Raw genomic sequence first — 19,637 nt, forward strand, 5'->3', positions numbered from 1 at the left:
TATCAAACAATACTTCTTTATCGTATCACAAACTTACATGCTTTGTTACTCTATGCCTATAGCATCATATAATTAATGACCATTGTGATGGGATCCACTTTCACTTAATTCCCCAATGCTACTGGGAAAGGCATCAGCATAACAGCATCTTTATTTCCTCACCCTATTAAAATATTTAAATTTGTGTCTTGTCAAAAGAAACAAAGTTCTTACATGTCCTTATTAAGCACTTCTTCTGATGGTTGGCATATCAGCCATCGTTTTCTAGTGTACAGGAAACGCAGGCCCACATTAGCCAACATATCCATTTCTAAGATAGTAGTGTGTGATTTGAGGGAACTTGGTTGTTATTTCTAGTATATTAAGCAACCATTTAGGGGCTGTCTCATTGACTTGGAAATTCTTAGATTTCTCTGTTGTGTGCTGCAAAGTGAAAGATAAACTTGACTGTGTGATTTTGCTTCATGGTTAAAACTGTTTCACTTTATTTATGCTGTTAATATCCTTTAAAAGGTGAAAACATCACATCATATTTTTCTTCTTTCGTTTTTAAATCTACACTCCATGCCTTATCAAAAGAAACCATTTATTTTTACATTTCTGTCGAAGTTGATGCAGAGTAACAAGTAAGATTTTAGCAAGTCAGATTTGTGTTACACTCCTGATTCTGTTTGTTACTACATCACATTATTGAAGTAGTATTTCAGTGAACTTGGGAAAAAAAATGAACTTTATAACTTCATTTTTTTTTTTTTGTACCACTATTCAAAATATACTAATTATATTAACAATATCAAACACACATACACAAAGTATGTGTTTTACTAGTTAGAGGGCAGGCTGCACTTATAGGCATAAGAGAATATATTATCTTCATGCACCTTGTGCTAAAACACTTGGAAGCCATAGACAAGTGAGATAACTCACATTGGATCCCAGTCAGGAGCAATAGACATTGATGTTTCATTTTTGTGACTTGTCTATGACATTCAGGTATTTTAACCCCAGGTGCATGAAGAGAATATACTCTCTTATGCCTATAAGTGCAGCCTGCTCATAAACTAGCAAAACACATACTTTGTGTATGTGTTCGATATTGCTTATATTCCTTGAGCTGCTTTTAACTCATATTTGATTAATTATATTATATTCTCTCTTTTGCAGCCTGAAAACTCGAAGTCCCAGTTCTCCTGTTGTTGGAATGATGTGGATGACAGAATTTACACGAAACATGCCGCCACCAGTGCGTCATTGGTGTGACCAAGGGGACAACCTCTTGCGTTATGGTTGGCTTAAGCATGATGGTGTCAACTTTGGAATCCAAGAGATTGTTGAAGACCAATATACAATCCGGACAGAATTTATCAAAAGGCCAGGTGGTGACTATGGTGGAGATTGGACCACAAAAATCAAAATTACTCCAAAGGTATGATACCATTTTTGTAATGTTTCTCTAAAATAAGGTGGCAGAGTAGGAAAGGCGGGAGAAATAGAGGAGTGGAACAAGTACACACTGTTTTTCATCTTACTTTTTGACCCACCAGGACAGTGCTCCGCAACCTTTTTTGACTTGTGGTACACTTGTTTTCTTTTCAAAATTCAACAGCACACCTGAACTAAAAATACAGGGAAAATAATTGTATTCAGGTTACACTGCGGCACACCTAGCATTTTCTTGTGGCACACCAATGTGCCACAGCATACTAGTAGCGGAGCACTGCTCCAGGGGAATAAAATAAGGAGCATTCATATATTGGGATCAATTTAACTGACTGTATCTCTCTTTAAAATGTGTTATCAGGATTGTAGATTGGTTGGATCATTAGAGTTTGAAACAAAATGCCTTGTATTTTGTTTTAGTCCTTTATATTTGGAGTTCAAATCCTGTCTAGATCAACTTTGCCTTTTTTCATTTTGGGGCTGGTAAAATAAAGTACCAGTCAAGCACTGGATCAATATAATCAACTATTAGGCAGCAAGCTAGCAGAATCATTAGCACACTGGTAAAATGCTTTGTGGCATTTCGTCCATCTTAACATTCAGGTTTCAAATTCTACCTAGGCCAACTTTACTTTTCATCCTTTTGGGGTTGATAAAATAAGAGTTGAGGACTGGGATCAATGTAATCAATTTAGCCCCTCCTGAAATTGCTGGCCTTGTGCCAAAATTTGAAACCAATGTAATCAAGTATTTCTGTCCCTCAAATTCCTAGTCTTCCCCCTATGTTAGAAACAATTGTTATTATTTGGTAGAATCATTAGAGCATTGCACAAAATGCCTTACAGTATTTACTTATGGCTTTTTACATTCTGAATTCAAATCTTGCAAAGGTCAATTTTGCCTTTCAACCTTTTGGGGTCAATAAAATAAAATACCAAGGTTGATATCATTGACTAAAGCCCACCCCTTGTTAGTATGCCAAACAAAATATGTTGTGGTATTTAGTTACATCCTTTTACATTGTTAGTTTAAATTTCACCTGAATTTTTATCTTTCTGGGGTTGATAGAATAAACTGACAGTCAAATATTGAGGTTGGTTTAATCATCTGCACTCACTTTTCCAATATTTGTGCACTGTCACTGTGCAATCATGTCCAGCTCTATGTGCTTTGGATGTGTGCAATGTGCATCCAACAAGTCGTACTCAACTCACTTGAGCAAAAAAATTGAGACTCATGACATTAATCTTTTCCTTACAAAAATTACTCTTGTTCCCTGCAAAAAGAAACCAATGTATATATAGGCTTCTGTGGCCACTACATCTGCTAGGTGTCATAAAATGTTTTATTTCAAGTTTACTCAAGACAAATATACTTTGGAATTACAAAGGTTGGCTGAAAAATTCATAAGCCTACCAAGATACTCTCATGGAATGTGACCAAATGAGGTTTATTTTTCAACATAGTCCCCCTTGTGGTCCGCACACTTCTTTCATCAGTGTTGCAGTGCTTGGATCCTATTGGTGAAGAAGCTTTCTTCCTGTTGGTCAAACTAAGTCATTAACAGCAGATATGACATCATCATCACTTCAATACTTGTTCCTGGCCAAGTGTTCTTCATGTTGGAGAACAGATGATAATCAGATATGGCCTAATCAGGAGAAAAGGGAAGGCAATCAACCAGTTCAGAACCACAGTCATTGAAAGTAAGGACTTGTATGTTGAAGTGTTTCCCTGATGAAGAAACAAGACCCCTTTGGTCAGTTTTTCTGAGTGTTTGGTCTCGATAAACTTTCATAACTGGCTCAGCAAGTTGGCATCACACTCTCCATTGATGGTGTATCCCTTTTGAAGATAGTCTGTGCCTTTTGCATCCCAAAAAACTGAGGCCATCACCTTCCCTGCAAATGAAACAACTTTGGTCTTCTTTAGAGCAGGTGAGGAAGGGTGTTTCCACTGCATAGATTGTTTCTGTCTCTATCTCAAAGTGATGAACCCAACACTCATCTAGGGTTAGGAAACGTTCAAAGAAACCAGCAGGATCTGCCTCAAACAATGTCAGATTTTCCCATGATGTAATCAACCCCATATGCTTTTGATCATGTGTCTGAAGACATGACAGACAGCCACTTTATTATGCCAAGTTCATTGTACAGAATATTCTGAACTCTCTCACAGGATGTCTTAATAGCATTGGTCATTTTTTTTATAGTAAATCACCTGTCTTCCATCACCATGTGGTGAACATGATCAATTGTTTTCCTCAGTAGTGGTAGTTGCAGGACATCCGGATCTTGGGTTATCTTCAAAACTATCCCTTCCCCTCCTAAATTCAGCTTCTTACTTTTGCTCTGTTGATAAAACTGGAGCATCATCCCCTAATGTAGCAAAATGTCAGCATTTATGTTTTTGGAGCTAAACCCTTTTTTTGCGGGTACTCGATATCACACCACAATACCCAGTTTTGTCCATTTTCAAGAGAAGTCACTACTAGTTACTTTTGAAGCCATCTTTGAACGGTCAGATGTCAATTTATCTGGAAAGAGACACTGCAGTTTTTAGATAAAAAGAGAGTTAAAATCAATGCATGCAAGATTTTACAGCTCTGGCATCACTCATTCATAGTTAGCCAATGAACTTTTCAGCCCACCCTCATATGTCATTGACTCCCTACCAACAGGCAACTCCTTTCAGCTTTGCTCCTAGATTTTAATTTATACAACAAAGCTTAGTCTTTATATTTCAGAATGTTGAAATGTTTTCCATTCTTAATGCTAACTAACTATTGCAGCAATCCTGAAGATAGTCTTGTAATTCTGGTTTTATTATTTTCATCTGTTTAGAACATCAAGTTGGCAGAAATGGCAGGGTACCAGGCTAATATCATTCACCTGCATCCTTTGTATATTCTGATCTCAAATTCCACCCAAAGTGTAAACATTTCCTTTACACACACACACACACACACACTCACTCTCTCTCTCTCTCTCTCTCTCTCTCTCTCTCTCTCTCTCTCTCTCTCTCTCTCTCTCTCTCTCTCTCTCTCTCTCTCTCTCTCTCTCTCTCTCTCTCTCTCTCTCTCTCTCTCTCTCTCTCTCTCTCTCTTATAAAATAAGTATTAATGATATGCCAGGTGGTTCTGAAATGCTCAAGTGGATACAATATTGAATCACCAGTTCAAAACGCCTTGGGTGCCAAACCCATTGCGGATATTACTTTGTATATTTAAACTAAACACTAAATTCCATATGTTTTAATTCACCTAACTACCAGAAACAGGCACCAAATGCTTTCAGAATATTACCTGTGATAAGCTAACATCCTAACCAAAGAAAGGTTATTTTTCTTATTACCATAAAACCTGAACTAAACAGTGCATCTTAAAAACATATTCCAGGCTTAGAAAACATAGGTGGATTTAGCTTTGTACCCTGTTAAAACTCATTACTATTTCTATTCTTGGTAACTGCTGTAGAGAATATGGTCAGCTTTCCGAACAATGTGACCCAATTTCAATTCTTGCCAACAACCATTTCACTTTACTCATGCCACTGGTATTCTGTAAGTAAAGTATGGCTGTCTCACAACTTACTATTTGCTGTCTCCAAAAACATAAAACAGTTTTGCTCAATCAAAAGAAATTGATATTTTTAGTCACTAGCAAGTGCTGTTAATTAGAGGTAAGCTCCCAGTAAGCTAAGTTTTTGATCTGTTTTCTATTTCTTTCAACATTGTTAATTGTCCTTAGTAAAGGCATGACCATCACAAAACCCCCTTTCATCTCCCTGTAAATTCAGAGATATGATGCTGGTGATAGAAATTAATATTTCTATCCATCTTGTTCAGTCAGAGAAGGGGAAGAATTCACAATATTTTTAAGCTATCCCAGAGGTGGGACATTAATGTGGTTAATGTTCAGTTTGAACTTCTATATGTTAATAACTGCAGGGGAAACATAAATGAAAGGGAGCTCCATAAAGCTATAAACCTGGGAAGGAATAATTTGGCAAGTATGCAAAGCAGTATTTAGTAGATTAGATAGTAGAGATGATAAAAGACAAGTACATTAAGTAGTTTTTGGGTGGAAGTAGAAGTCAACTTCCTAATTCAGGTTGAATGTATTGTGAAAGCAATAAAAGAAACAAGGGGTAAAAATATAGTGTATGTAGTTGATGAAAGACAAAGAAGCAATCTAGCAAACGAGCATGAACGCCACAACTTTCCATTCCTTTCTCTCTGCAACTCAAAAACCATATGTCTGCACATAAAAAAAAATCAATATTTTCATTTATTTCACTTCAGATCTACTGTTAATACCTTTGAAAAAGGCATCTTATGAGATTCCGTACCCATGTAGGAAATCAATATTTCTAAGTATATATTTTCCATGGTACAAATGACTGGTTCAGTAAATTTTCAGGAATTATTAAGAAGCGAGTCAGTAAATGGATATTTTCTGATAACCTTTCAAGTGTAAAGATGACAGCTGTTTCAAACTGGATTGATTGTCGCAAGTATAGGGTAATGAGCCTTGCTGAAGGATTTAATACTGCATAGTCATCTTTAAACTCAAAAACTTTCAAGTTTATAATTTCTTATACAAACCACTTAAGTTAACATATACATCAACAATGAAATTCTTCATTATAATAACAGATTTTCATGGCACAATCTGCTAATTCTTTAAGAGTAGCATCCTAGACTAATAATCTCTGCAGCCTCTATCTTCAATATATATATATTTGTCCATTTGCTTTACGTCTGCTTTTTCATACTAGCATGGTTTCGGCAAATTTATTGGGGCATTTTTTTGCAGCTGGATGCCATTCCTGATGCGTACTCTTCCTTGACTTACAAATAAGGATCTCTTATTCCACAAGGCTTTAAAGGTACAAAGCAAGCAGGCAATCTATTGTCAGGAGAAATGCCAACAGAACATCACATGAACATCATGACATTTAAATAAGCAAGTGGCAGATGTAAACACACCTATACGTGTATGTGTGTGTGTCACAAAACCAAAGCCTTGTGAGTGAACTTGGTAGATAAAAACCAAAAAAAAAGAAACCCATCATATTGCTCTAATTGCTGAGTCACAATCAGAACTAGAAGAGAAGTTCCAGGTGTGGAAGCAAGGATTAGAATCGAAGGGCCTTAGAGTTAACCTAGCTAAAACCAAAGTCCTAATAAGTAGGAAGGTACACAAAACACAAACCCCTGCTCGATCTGTAGAAAAGGCGTAGGTAGAAACTCTATAAGATGTACCCAGTGTAAGCTATGGACAAATAAGAGGTGCAGCAATATCAAAGGAAGGCTAACTAGGAGGATAGTTTTTGTATGTGGCAGATGCTCAGGAGCAATAAATACTGAAAATGTGCAGAGAACAACTTCTGTCACATTCCAGGGAGAAAAACTAGAAGTAGTTGATAGCTTCCATTACCTAAGTGACCAAGTTAGAAGTTGGGGTGGGTGCACTGAAAGTGTAGCTGCTAGAATAAGAATAGCCTGAGCAAAGTTCAGAGAGCTCATTACCTCTGCTGGTGACAAAGGGCCTCTCGTTCAGAGTAAAAGGTAGACTGTATGATGCATGTGTATGAACAGCCATGCTACATGGTAGTGAAACATGGGCCATGACTGCAGAGGACATGCGTAAGCTTGCAAGGAATGAAACCAGTATGCTCCGATGGATGTGTAATGTCAGTGTGCATACTCGACAGAGTGTAAGTACCTTGAGAGAAGAGTTGGACCTAAGAAGCATTAGTTGTGGTGTGCAAGAGAGACGACTGTGCTGGTGTGGCCATGTGGCGAGAATGGATGAGGATAACTGGGTGAAAAAGTGCCACAGCCTAGCAGTTAAGGGTACCTGTGGAAGAGGTAGACCCAGAAAGACCTGGGATGAGGTGGTGAAGCACGACCTTCAAACATTAGCCCTCACTGAGGCAATGACTAGTGACCGAGACCTGTGGAAATATGCTGTGTGTGAGAAGACCCGGCAAGACAAGTAGACCATAACCCGTGGCTTTTACCAGGGGTGTGGCCAGCCCACTTATGTGTACCTTTCCTTCTTTGGACACAAAACCCTGCTTGCAAAGACCTGTTGAGGCAAGTGAAATCGAAATCAAAATTGAACCAAATTTGATGACTGGCACTCATGCCAACCTTCCCTCATTGAACACTAAACTCAGCTTGCGAAGACCTGTTGGGGCAAGTGAGATCGAAACTGAACCAAGGCACGATGGTCAGGCGGTAGTAGATGACGGATGCGATGTACGTGTTCGCCACCTCCACCTGACGTTTTAGGGACAGCTTCCTCTTGGCCCATTGCTGGGTGAGAGTGGCCACCCCTACTCGTTATCTCGTTCCAGTTCTTCTCCATTTGGAGGTCTGGACCAAACCAGACCCCAAGTAACTGGACCAGACCGTCGGTCCAGCATCCCACGACAGCATGGGCTTGCTTCTCTAAGTGCCAAGGCACAAGCCCACTGACTTTTCCCGGTTGATTTTTGCTCCTGTTACCGCTTCGTAGTCTTTCAGTGTCTTGCTGACCAGTTCAATGTGCTTCTGGCTAGACACTATGACAGTGACGTCATCCGCGTATGTGGACACGCTCGTCCCGCATCCCAATTCTCACGGGATACCCCTCAGCGTCACCAGTTTCCGCAGTGGTGGCTCAAGAGTCAATACGCACAGAAGCGATGGGAGGGGGCATCCCTGACGGAATGTTGAAAGATCTCGATAGATGTCTATTCACACGAATTACCGAACAGATGCCTCTGTACAAGGCAGCTATCCAGTTACAGAAGACAAGAACAAAACCAGCCACTATGAGGACAGCCTCCAAGTATCGATGGTCTACCCTATCGAAAGCTTTGGATTGATCCAAATTGATCAGGGCCCCACCCATGCTAGGTTCCTTAACTACCTTGTCTATGATGTAGCGCATCAGATGGAGGTTGTCAGGGATTCTCCAGCCTGGTACAGTGCACGTTTGCACGTTGTCAACCAGTTTCTCGATGACAAGTGCCAACCTCTTGGCTAACTCCTTGGCCAAAATTTTCAAGTTTGCATTGAGCAGAGTGATGGGCCTAAATTCATCTATTACGTCCCCTTTGTTTGGATCTTTCTTCAGCAGTGTTACGGCTCCTCAGCTCACAAAACCGGGGATGCTCCAGTTTTGCTGCCAGTTGCAGTACACTGCTGCCAAGACTTCTCCAAACAAGTCTGGTATACAACTGTAAAGCTCGTAGGGTAGACCATCCAAACCCTGTGATTTTTCCCTCAAGCATTCTGCCATCACATCCCGCACTTCCGCCACCATGATGGCACCTTCTCAGCACTCTGCCTTTCTTGTCAAGAGTTGTGGCAGACTGTGCAGGTAGGCACTGAAGTCCACCCTGCATTCTCGCTCGCCACTCATCCCAAACAGTCGGGCAAAATGCTGTTGAAAGGCCTCACACATTTTACTTGGTTTGAGTAATTCACGCCCCTGTTCATCTACTAGAGACCGAATGGTGGCTTTGTTGCCCTGTTGCACCTCCACCACCCAGACCTCTCACGCGGCTCCAGCACCTTCGTTCCTTAGAGCACACATCCTAGCCCTGACAACACAGGGTTTGTTTTTGATTTGATGTATTCCATCAACTCTGTGTTTATGGCTGTGAGCATGGTTGCTGTATATGTTTTTGTGGTGTTGGTGTTGCTGTTGTTTGTGTTAGGCTTTGAAATATCTTTGAGAGTTGTATATCTCCCTGCTTTGTTCGCGTTTGTATTTGGTTTGGTTTTTTTTTTTTTTGCTCCTTTCCCTCCTTCCTTTTCTGGCTATTTGCCATTCCTCACTGCTTTCGTCTTCCGACGAAATTTCTGAGGAATCAGAAGCGGGTAGGGGTATGTTGTAAGCTTCTATGTGTGTTTGTGTAAGTTGTGTTGTTTTCGTTGATGTTGGTTGTTGATTGTTTGTGTGTGGTGTATGTAACATAGAGGAAGGGGAATCAGTTTTTGAATTGTTTTTGGGTTTTTCTGTTTCTTTAGTTCTTGCTGTTGTTGTTGTTGGTGTATTTCCAGGTGCTGTTCTATGTTCATTTGTTGGTGTTGGTGGGTTTGGTTGGTATGTTTCTTTTGTTGTACTCCCTTAGCTTGTCTTCTATGTTGATGATGGTGTGAGTAGCAAGGGTTCTTTTTTCCTTTCACTTTTTCCCTGTTGTGGTTGTTGTTTTTATTGTTCCTTCGCTGTTGAGCAACAGACACACACATTTATAAAGAAAAGTTAATCAGAAGTACTAAAAGTATCGTTCATTTATTTATTACATACAGGTATAAAAGGTCTTTGGATTTTCCTAAGGAAATGAAATGAAATGAAATGAAATACAGCTTAATTTTTCTTCCTAACATTTGAGAACTAATCTTTGTGTCTCTAAGAGTACAAGCATTGCTTCTTAACCATGTGGTTTGGGGTTCAGTCCCACTGCATGTTACCTTGAATGTCTTCTGTTATAACAGCCCAGGCTGACCAACCACTGCAAAGAAAGTCTTGTTGATTCATTTAGACAAGATACACCACAACTATGAGCCAACAAAAGAGGTTCTACATTATTGCTTAAGTTGCTAAAAATACCAGCTAAATCACCCTCAAATCATATCTTATAAAATCACATTTTATAGAAGGACAAATTGAAAATGTAGTCTCATATTACCGATACATAGAAAAAAGCCAGGATGGTCACATCTAGAATTCCTTTGATTATACCTCTGCTTGATTAGAGTTTACCTAGGGCTATAGAACAATAATACAACGATGTGTATAGAAGAAATTAACAACTGCGTGAATATGTGACAAAGTGCTATGAAGTTCACATGAAGTTACATTAATTCCTATAAATGAGAAGAAGATTTTAACAAATTATTAATACAGATCAAGTGTGACATGCAGAAATTCAACATTCTTCTTCATTTAAATAATACTGAAAAGTTTAATGTATGTTAATTTGGTAAAATGTACTGGCTTCTACATTAGAAATGCAGTAGAATGTATAGCATTTCAGCTAGTTGTATTAAACTCTTTTTAGAAAACTTCACAAGACTAAAAAAAATATGGAGCACAATTCTTTGGCTGAGGGAAAGTTTTTTTTTTTTTTTTCTTTTCTTATTCTAACTCTGAAGGGCATGTCAAAATTGACCACTACTGCAATGTGGTTCATTATATTCTTTGTCTTAGACCAGATTCAGTATATTAGGTTGGATTATTGAAGCTGCATTATGAAACACAATTTTTTATTACTCATCACCAACATCATGAGATTGCATTTACAATTTCAATAATTCCAACTAGTGGAGGAAATTGACTGACACAGCCACATTGAAGACAATATATGAAATAATTTGGCAATTCTATGTTGAAGGGTGAGCAAAGACTGTTGTTATTAACTCAGAAATATACCTCATTTTATATTTGTTTTCAGTGTTACCCATTTATAATTCATGCTCTATGTATGTATGGCAGGGGTGGAGGTATCAAGTCACAAATCCCTTACGTGCTTTTCAGGTTTCACTTATGACAAATATCAGCTGGCTCCAACCTTAAAACTCTGAAGAAACGGTCAATTTTTATTCACTAACTTTCATTCTTAATCTTCTGATTTTTGCATACTTTATAAGTATCTTATTTTTAATATCTAATGTGACTCTACTGCAATACAATTACCTTTGTTTGAAACAACTAACTGATTAAAGTTCATCAACATTTCAATTTGCATCTTCCAGGTGATATGATTTCACTGATGATTGTTATTATTACTATTTTACCATAAAAAGGAATCATGGGAATATGCCTGTTCTTGACTCATTATTATAGAGCTTTTAATATTTTGACAAGGTGTTTGATTAATATAGCTTACAGGACCAGTTTTCAAGTTTTGGTGACAATTCAGTATTAGTTGTGTTATCTACTGCTTTTTTCTATTTAGTTTTGTTTTGTATTATGTTATCAAATGCATTACATTGGTTTCTTGATCAACTTCATCATTTAACATCCACTTTCTGTGCTGGCACAGGTTGGACTCTGATAAGCTACGATCATCTGATTAGAATGTATAATACTTGTATATTCAATGTGACTGAGCTATAAAGTTTACTGTAAATTACAAAACGTAAATAACAAAATACACAGTTACAATTTACATTGTATACATAGATGACATATTCACTATAACAGACAGTGTATAGTTGAATAATTATAAATATGCTTGAAAAATAACCCATTCCTCTACTTTTAATACTGAACAAAGCTTGATGTAAATGCAGAAATATATTACATCCATTTAAACCAACATCACTAACATATGTCTGTACATACATGGAATACAGTAAATGTCCACATACATATAAAATATCAGATGTAAAATCCCTATTCAGATAAACCTTTAAATTCTCTTTCACAAAATAAGTTCCATGAAACAAATTCAATACAATATATAAAACACCTAATACAAACAAACTACAAATAAAGTATAGTATACTAATTGCATCCTGAGTGTAGGATAAGAGGGGACATTATCAAAAAAGCTGCATCCTTCTGAATATCTGTATGTTTGTAAGGTTTTAAAACCCAAAACATGTTTGAATGTTGTTTTACTCACAAGAAACTCTCTATTTGTAACAATTGTTTTTCTCTTGTTTTCCCGTTTCAGAGTTCTGAAAGACATGTGGTTGTCTCACTGATGTTTTATATGGCACTAGATGGGCCAGGAAATTTGCAAACTATAACATCACAAAACAGACTGAAATCCATCTCAGGATATGTTAAGGAGCTTGGTGATTTTGAACTAAAATTTAACAAAGCTACTTCAACGTATCAAAAATACCATCATCTTGTTACTTATGTCTCAAATCTAGACATTTTGAAAGAAACTGTCCAAGGTCATTTGAAAGTAGATGCTTGGGACAAAGGTAGAACACTCCCTTATTTTGTATTGAGAGGTAGATCAGTACCAAGAGATGCCCCAAGTGGTCCAAATTTTATAGTACACCAGGTCACAGCTGTTTTACCAGTAGAGATGGAAATAGTGTTTGAATCTCAAAGCTACAGAAGAGAAAATTCTTTACAGGGAGATTCTTTCACTAATTTATTAAATAGTTATGTAGAAGAATTTGATACCAAGTTTGAAAATACATTCCATTTAAAAGAGAAAGATTTCAAAACTGAAGAAATCAACTTTGCCAAAGCTGCCTTAAGTAATATGCTTGGAAGTATTGGGTATTTCTATGGTGAGTCACAGGTGAAGTCCATTTATACACCAGAACCTGTCAAATACTGGGAAACCTCTCTATATACTGCTGTACCTTCAAGATCTTTCTTTCCTAGAGGTTTCCTCTGGGATGAAGGTTTTCACAATCTACTAATAGTACAATGGAACCCCACTATTTCTAAAGACATTATATCCCACTGGTTAGATTTAATAAATGTGGAAGGTTGGATACCACGTGAGCAAATCTTAGGCTCAGAAGCTCAGAGAAAAGTTCCAGCTGAGTTTGTGGTCCAACATAATACAAATGCTAACCCCCCAACACTCTTCCTTCCATTGCAAAAAATCATTAAAACTTTAGTGAAGAGTGAAAAACCTGAAGATCGGGCCTTTTTGAAAGCAGTTTACCCTCGCTTAAAAGCTTGGTATGCTTTCTACAATGAGACACAATCTGGTAATATTCCAGGTACATATCGTTGGCGAGGGAGAGACCCTTTGGTGAAACGAGAATTAAATCCAAAAACATTAACATCAGGTCTTGATGACTACCCTAGGGCATCACATCCTACAGATTATGAACGTCACATTGATCTTAGATGTTGGATGGCCCTTGCATCTGGAGTGATGCTTGATATTGCTAAAACACTCAAAATGGATTGGAAACCATATGAAGAAACTTACAACATGCTGACAGACAACCAACTGATGAATGTATTTCATTGGTCAGAAAGCAAACAGCAATACTGTGACTTTGGTTTGCACTCTGACAAGGTAAAACTTGAGCAGCCTAAAGCACCCCCACCAAAACCTGGTCAGCCTCCAATTAAATTAGAAAAAGTCAGAGTAAATGTATTTGAACCTAAGATTCAGTTTGTAAATTCCTTTGGCTATGTAAGTCTTTTCCCATTCCTACTGAAGATCGTCAATCCTGATTCTCCAAAATTGATGAAAATTTTGAAAGATCTACAGGACACACAACTTTTGTGGACAGATTATGGTTTACGTTCATTAGCTCGAACGGCTCCTCTCTACAATCGCTACAACACAGAACATGATCCTCCATACTGGCGTGGTGCTATCTGGATCAACATCAACTATTTAGCACTACAGGCATTACACCACTACTCTACAACTGAAGGACCATACCAGAGTCAGGCAAAGACCATCTATGATCAACTTAGAGCTAATATCATTAGGAACATGTATAAAGAATATTCAGAAACAGGTTACATTTGGGAACAGTATAATGATCGAACTGGCAAAGGTAAAGGCAGTCACCCATTTACTGGGTGGTCAGCGTTAGTTGTGTTAATGATGGCTGAAAAATATTAGATACTCTTCTTACTTTCCCTAGAATATCAAAATAATACATTTTAAAAATACAAAAATAAAAAAATGGGATTATAGATTTATTCTGACCTTCATTTTCTGGGGTGTTTTTAAACATTTTTCTTTCTTTTGTTTCTTTCAAATCATAGTTTATTATTCCATTTTCTACCCAGTATTTTTTCTTTTTAATCACTTTTGTTCTTTTAAGCACACTTTTTTAAAGTTATAATTTTGAGACTAGACTATCCCCTTTCCTTGCCCCCAGCTAAGTATATGATGATCTCAAAGAATAGAGTTTGCTTTTGGAACTAAACTTTTCCCACCCCACACATCCGCAGTGCTTTTATATTTTTATTCAGAATTATACAGAACGTCCTTGGGGATGTTAATTATTCAAAGCAAAACATTTTGGTTTAATATTGATATTTTTCTAAGTTAGTGCAATATTTTACTTGCTTCCCTTAAAAACAAATGTTACATTTCAGTTTATATCTTTGTTATTTTTCTATTTTATATTATGCATATATATATATACACACATAAACATATATGAGTGTATCACACACACACACACACACACACACACACACACATATATGTATACATACAAACACACATGTATATAGACCTACACTCATATACACTTCCTTAAATTTTTTCTATGAAGAATCCCATTCACATTCTCTGCTTCAGCTGAACATTACATGTTTACTATAATTGCGTTCTACATTGTCACATTGTAATTTTAGCTTGAGATTAATTTTATTATTATTAAGGCAGTAAGCTGGCAGAATCGTTAGTTTCCCAGGCAAAATTCCTAGTGGCTTTTTGTCTTTCTTCACAATCTGAGTTCAAATTCCACCTAGGTCAACTTTGCCGTTCATCCTTTCAGGGCCAATAAAATAAGTACCAGTTGAACACTGGGATCAATATAATCAACTTACCCACTTCTCCAAATTTGCTGGCCTTGTGCCAGAATTTGAAATCATTATTATTATTATTATTACTATTATTATTATTAAAACAGCAAGCTGGCAGAATCATTAAAACATCAGAAAAAAGGCTTTGCAATATTTGTTCTGATTCCTTACTTTCTGAGTTCAAATCCCTGAGGTTAGCTTTGCCATTCATCCTTCCAGGGTCAATAAAATAAATACCAGTTAAGCACTGGGGTCAATGTAATTGACTAGCTCCCTTCCCTAAAATTTCAGGCCTTGTGCCTAAAGTAAAAAAGTCTATCATTAGGTGAGCTGACAGAATCGTTAGAGTGTTGGAAAAATGCTTCGCACTGTTTATTTTGACTCTTTACATTCTGAGCTCAAATCCTGCCAAGGTCAACTTTGCCTTTCATCCTTTTGGAGGCGATAAAATCAGATGCCAATCAAATGATATCAATTAAACTCTTTCTTCAAAATTACTGACCTTGAGGCTAAATTAGAAATAATTATTAACCCTTTAGCATTCAGATTACTCTGTTAAATGTAATCCATGTTGTTTTGAATAAATCATGTATTAGCTTGTAGCTTCAAGATCTCAATGATGTGAATGTTTATTTTTAGAATGATATTGTAAGATAGGTGTGAGAGGCTGGATCTGGCTGGTCTGAACATAAAACAGGTAGAATATTTGGGTCTGATATGGCTGGTTTAAGTGTTAAGGGCAGTAAGCTGGCAGAGTTGTTATAGCATCATTAAAATACCTTATCATATTAGTTCTAAGTCTTTACATTCTGAATTCAAATTCTGCCAAGGTCAACATTGCTTTTAATCCTTTTGGGATCGGTAAAATATAGTACCTGTCAAGTGCTTGGGTTGATGTAATTGACTTGCTGGCCTTATGCCTAAATAAGAAAGGATTATTATTATTTTTATTATTGATTTTCTGCTTTAATAATAATAATGATTTGTTTTATTAGCCACAAGGGCTTTGTACTGGAGACAGTACAAAGGTGAAATAGAAAACAAAGAATAGTATTGGGGAAGTGTTTACAAGTAAAAGGATAAGATTACTAATAACAAAGATATTAATTAATTGATAACAAAAAAAATATAGAACAACAGATCAACAAGAAAGCATCCTCAAAAATGGTGGGGGTTCAGGGCACTCCACACATAACTCTAGATTACTGTGACACACTAAAGGTAAGTGCCATCATCCAGTTTTTGTTGTAATCTGCAGCTGTATAATTAGAGTAAGTCCATTTAGTCCACACCAGTTTTGCTTCTTTCATCCAAATTTCATTGATTAATGAAAGGGCATGACCTTCCTTTCTATGGTCAGTTTCCTCTTCAAGTACCACTTGAAGAGGTAGATGAGGGCTTGGCAGAATGATTAAAGCATCAAACCAAATGTTTTGTGTATTTTGTTATGACCCTTTGCACTCTGAGTTCAAATTCTGCAGAGGTCAACTTTGCCATTTTGTTACAGAATTGACAAAAATAAAGTGCCACTTAAGTACTAGAGTTGATTTAGTTAATTTACTCCTTTGAGCAAATCTGTGTCCTTATGCTTGTGTTAGAAATTATTATTATTATTATTATTATTATTATTATTATTATTATTATTATTATTATTAAGGTGGTGAGTTGGCATAATCATTAGCATGCTGGGCAAAATACTCTGCAGTATTTCATCTGTCTTCACGTTTTGGGTTCAAATTCCACTAAGGTCAACTTTGCCTTTGATCCTTTCGGGGTCAATAAAATGAGTACTAGGGAAACCTTGGGGTTGATGTAATTGATTAGTCCCCTCCCACCAAATTTCAGGCTTTTTGCCTTCAGTAGAAAGAATTATTATTATGAGAGTGTAAAATTGTTAATGTTGAACAAAATTCTTTACAATATTTATTCTGGCGAACTGGTTGAACCATTAGCTTGCCAGGCAAAATGCTTATGGCATTTCAGCCATCTTTACATTCTGAGTTCAAATTCCATCAAAGTCGACTTTGACTTTCATCCTATCTGAGTCAATAAAATAAGTATCAGTTGAACTCTGGGCTCGAAGTAATTGACTTATCCCTCCCTTGAAATTGCACCAAAATTTGTAACCAATATTTGTTCTGGGGTCAATAAAATAACGTACCATTATTAAGAAAAATAAGTGCCAGTATTTCATTATAGATGATTCAATGGCCTACACCTGTAAACTGAAATGTTGTGTCCTTATTCTACATCAGAAATAATAATTATTATTATTATTATTATTATTATCATTATTATCATTATTATCATTATTATTATTATTATTATTATTATTATTATTATTATTTAGGAGGCAAGCTGACAGAATCATTAGCAAGCCAGGCAAAATTCTTAGTGGTGTCTCGTCCATCTGTATGTTCTGAGTTCAAATTCTGATGAGGTTAACTTTACCTTTCATCCTATTGAAGGTTGATAAAATAAGTATCAGTTGGGCACTGGGGTCGATGTAATCAACTAGCCCCCTCCCCCAAAATTGCTAGCCTTGCATCAAAATTTGGAGCCATTATTACTATTATTATCATTATTATTTTTATTATTATTATTATTAATATTATTCAAGGTGGTAATCTAAGAGTCATTAGAGCCTCAGAAAAAATGTTTAACACTATTTATTCCAGCTCTTTACTTTTGGGGGTTCAAATCCCACCAAGGTCAACTTCACCTTTCATCCTTTTGCGATTGATAAAATAAAGTACCAGTCAAATACTGGGGTCAATAATATTGACTAACTCCTTCTCCTCAAAATTACTAGCTTTGTACATAAATCAGAAACCATTTATTCCTACTGTTATTATTACTACTAATTTGGTGAACTGGCACAATTGTTAGTGTTGGACAAAATGCCTTGCAGTATTTGTTCTGGCTCTTTACATTCTGTGTTCAAATCCTGCCAAGATCAACTTTGCCATTCTTCCTTTTAGACTCAATAAAATAAGTACCATCAAGTACTGCAGTCAATGGTATCAAGCAGCCCTCTCCCTTCAGAAATACCAACCTTGTGCCTAAATCTGAGCCTAATGTTACTATTAGGAGAAGAATAAGGGGCCATGGATTGACAAAATCTTTCTAGAGTATTGGACAGAATGCCTTGCTTTGGCATTTGGTGTGGCTCTTTATATTTTGATTTCATATCCCTCCAAAGTCAAGTTAGCTTTTTATCCTATTATGGTCAACAAGATACACTACCAGTCGAGTATTGGGTCAGTTTAATCAAGTAGCCCCTCTCCTTAAAATTTGCTGGATTATGCCTACATTAGAAACAGTTTGCAGAATCATTAGAGCATTGGACAAAATGCCTTATAATATTTCTTCCAACTCTTTACATTCTGAATTCAAATCCTTCCATAGTCAACCTTGTGTACCATCCCACCAGGTCAATAAAATAAGGAACCAGTCAAAGACCGGAGTTGATTGGTTGAAGAAAGAATATTAACTAATATTCTCTCCTCAAAACTCCTAGCCTTGTGCCTAAATCAGAAACACTTATAAGGGCAAAGTATAGCAGAATGGTTGACAAATCAGTACAGCACCAATGAAAAAATTGCTTTGCAGTGTTTAGTTGCAGCATTTTACATTCAGAGTAGATATCAAACCAAGGATAAAATTTGCATTTCATCTTTCTGGGGCTGATAAAAAAAAATAAATAGCAGTTGGGAAGGTTTGATATAACCAATTGTCCCATTCCTTAAATGTGTACTCTTGTGCCTCTCTTAGAAAACACTATTATTCAAGTTGGCAGATCATTAGCACTTAGGCCAAAATGCTTTGTGCTTTTTGCTTACTGAGTACAGAATTTGTACTCAAGATCAGCTTTGCCTTTCGTCCTTTCAAGGCCAATAAAATAAATACCAGTTGATCACTGAAAGCGATAAAATGGGTACCAGTGGATCATTGGGGTCAATGTACTCGAAAAGCCTACTCCCCCGAAATTTCAGGCCTTGACAGTGGCCTATTATTTCCTAAGAAGGCAAATCAGTAAACCTATTCAGTTGTCCTTGTATTACAACTTGTTCCTTGTCATAGCTTCTTTCTCAGCTCTAATAGTTTTGTTATTTTTTTTATTTTCAAACTAGAAACGTCTTATAAAAGTTGTATGACAGCTGCTCAGTCCTTTAGTGAATGCATTTTATATAAGTTTTTAAATGCTATGTCAGTTGCATTGGTAATGCCAATTAGTCTTACTTCCTTAACATATATATATTGGGTTGGTGCATAATTATTGCGGCTTTTTTTCAACAAAAATAATAACATGTAACAAAAACATCTTTAAATGGTTATTCCGGAGCATATTCACCATCTATTTCAATTACTGCTTCCCATTTGCTTGGCAGACAGTCGTTTCCATGAGCAAAGAAGTTAATGTTCTTAGAAGCAATCCACTCTTTGACAGCGGCCACTAAGTCATCCAAGTCATCGGATACTTTGTTCGTGAGCCAATTTTTCAGCAATCAATTGATGTGATAGTCCGTAGGTGCTTCTGTGGGAGAATATGGCAGATGAGGAAGCAGTTCGCAGCCCTTATTGCGATAGATTTGATGAGACAACACTCAACATGTGGATGTGCATTATCGTGGTGGAAGACAATATGGTTCTTTTTGCGCTCTTTTCATCTTGATTGCAGTCAAGTTGAGCTAGATGAATGTCATTGTTT

At 36.8% G+C, this 19,637-nt stretch overlaps 1 protein-coding gene across 1 annotated transcript in view; it reads left to right on the top strand.

Annotated features, from left to right (window-relative positions):
* Nucleotides 1–19,637, top strand: part of LOC106869785 (mannosyl-oligosaccharide glucosidase) — a 380,118-nt gene that overhangs the window by 358,815 nt on the left and 1,666 nt on the right. The window contains exons 2-3 of the mRNA XM_014915648.3: nt 1,165–1,426; nt 12,123–19,637. The exon at nt 12,123–19,637 is cut by the window's right edge and continues 1,666 nt beyond it. Coding sequence (XP_014771134.1) covers nt 1,165–1,426; nt 12,123–14,009 — 2,149 coding nt within the window. The 3' untranslated portion in view covers nt 14,010–19,637. The remainder of the gene's footprint in view (nt 1–1,164; nt 1,427–12,122) is intronic.

The sequence above is a fragment of the Octopus bimaculoides genome, chromosome 2 (genome assembly GCF_046866305.1).
Source record: "Octopus bimaculoides isolate indiv1 chromosome 2, ASM4686630v1, whole genome shotgun sequence".
In the NCBI taxonomy this organism is placed as follows: Eukaryota; Metazoa; Mollusca; class Cephalopoda; order Octopoda; family Octopodidae; genus Octopus; species Octopus bimaculoides.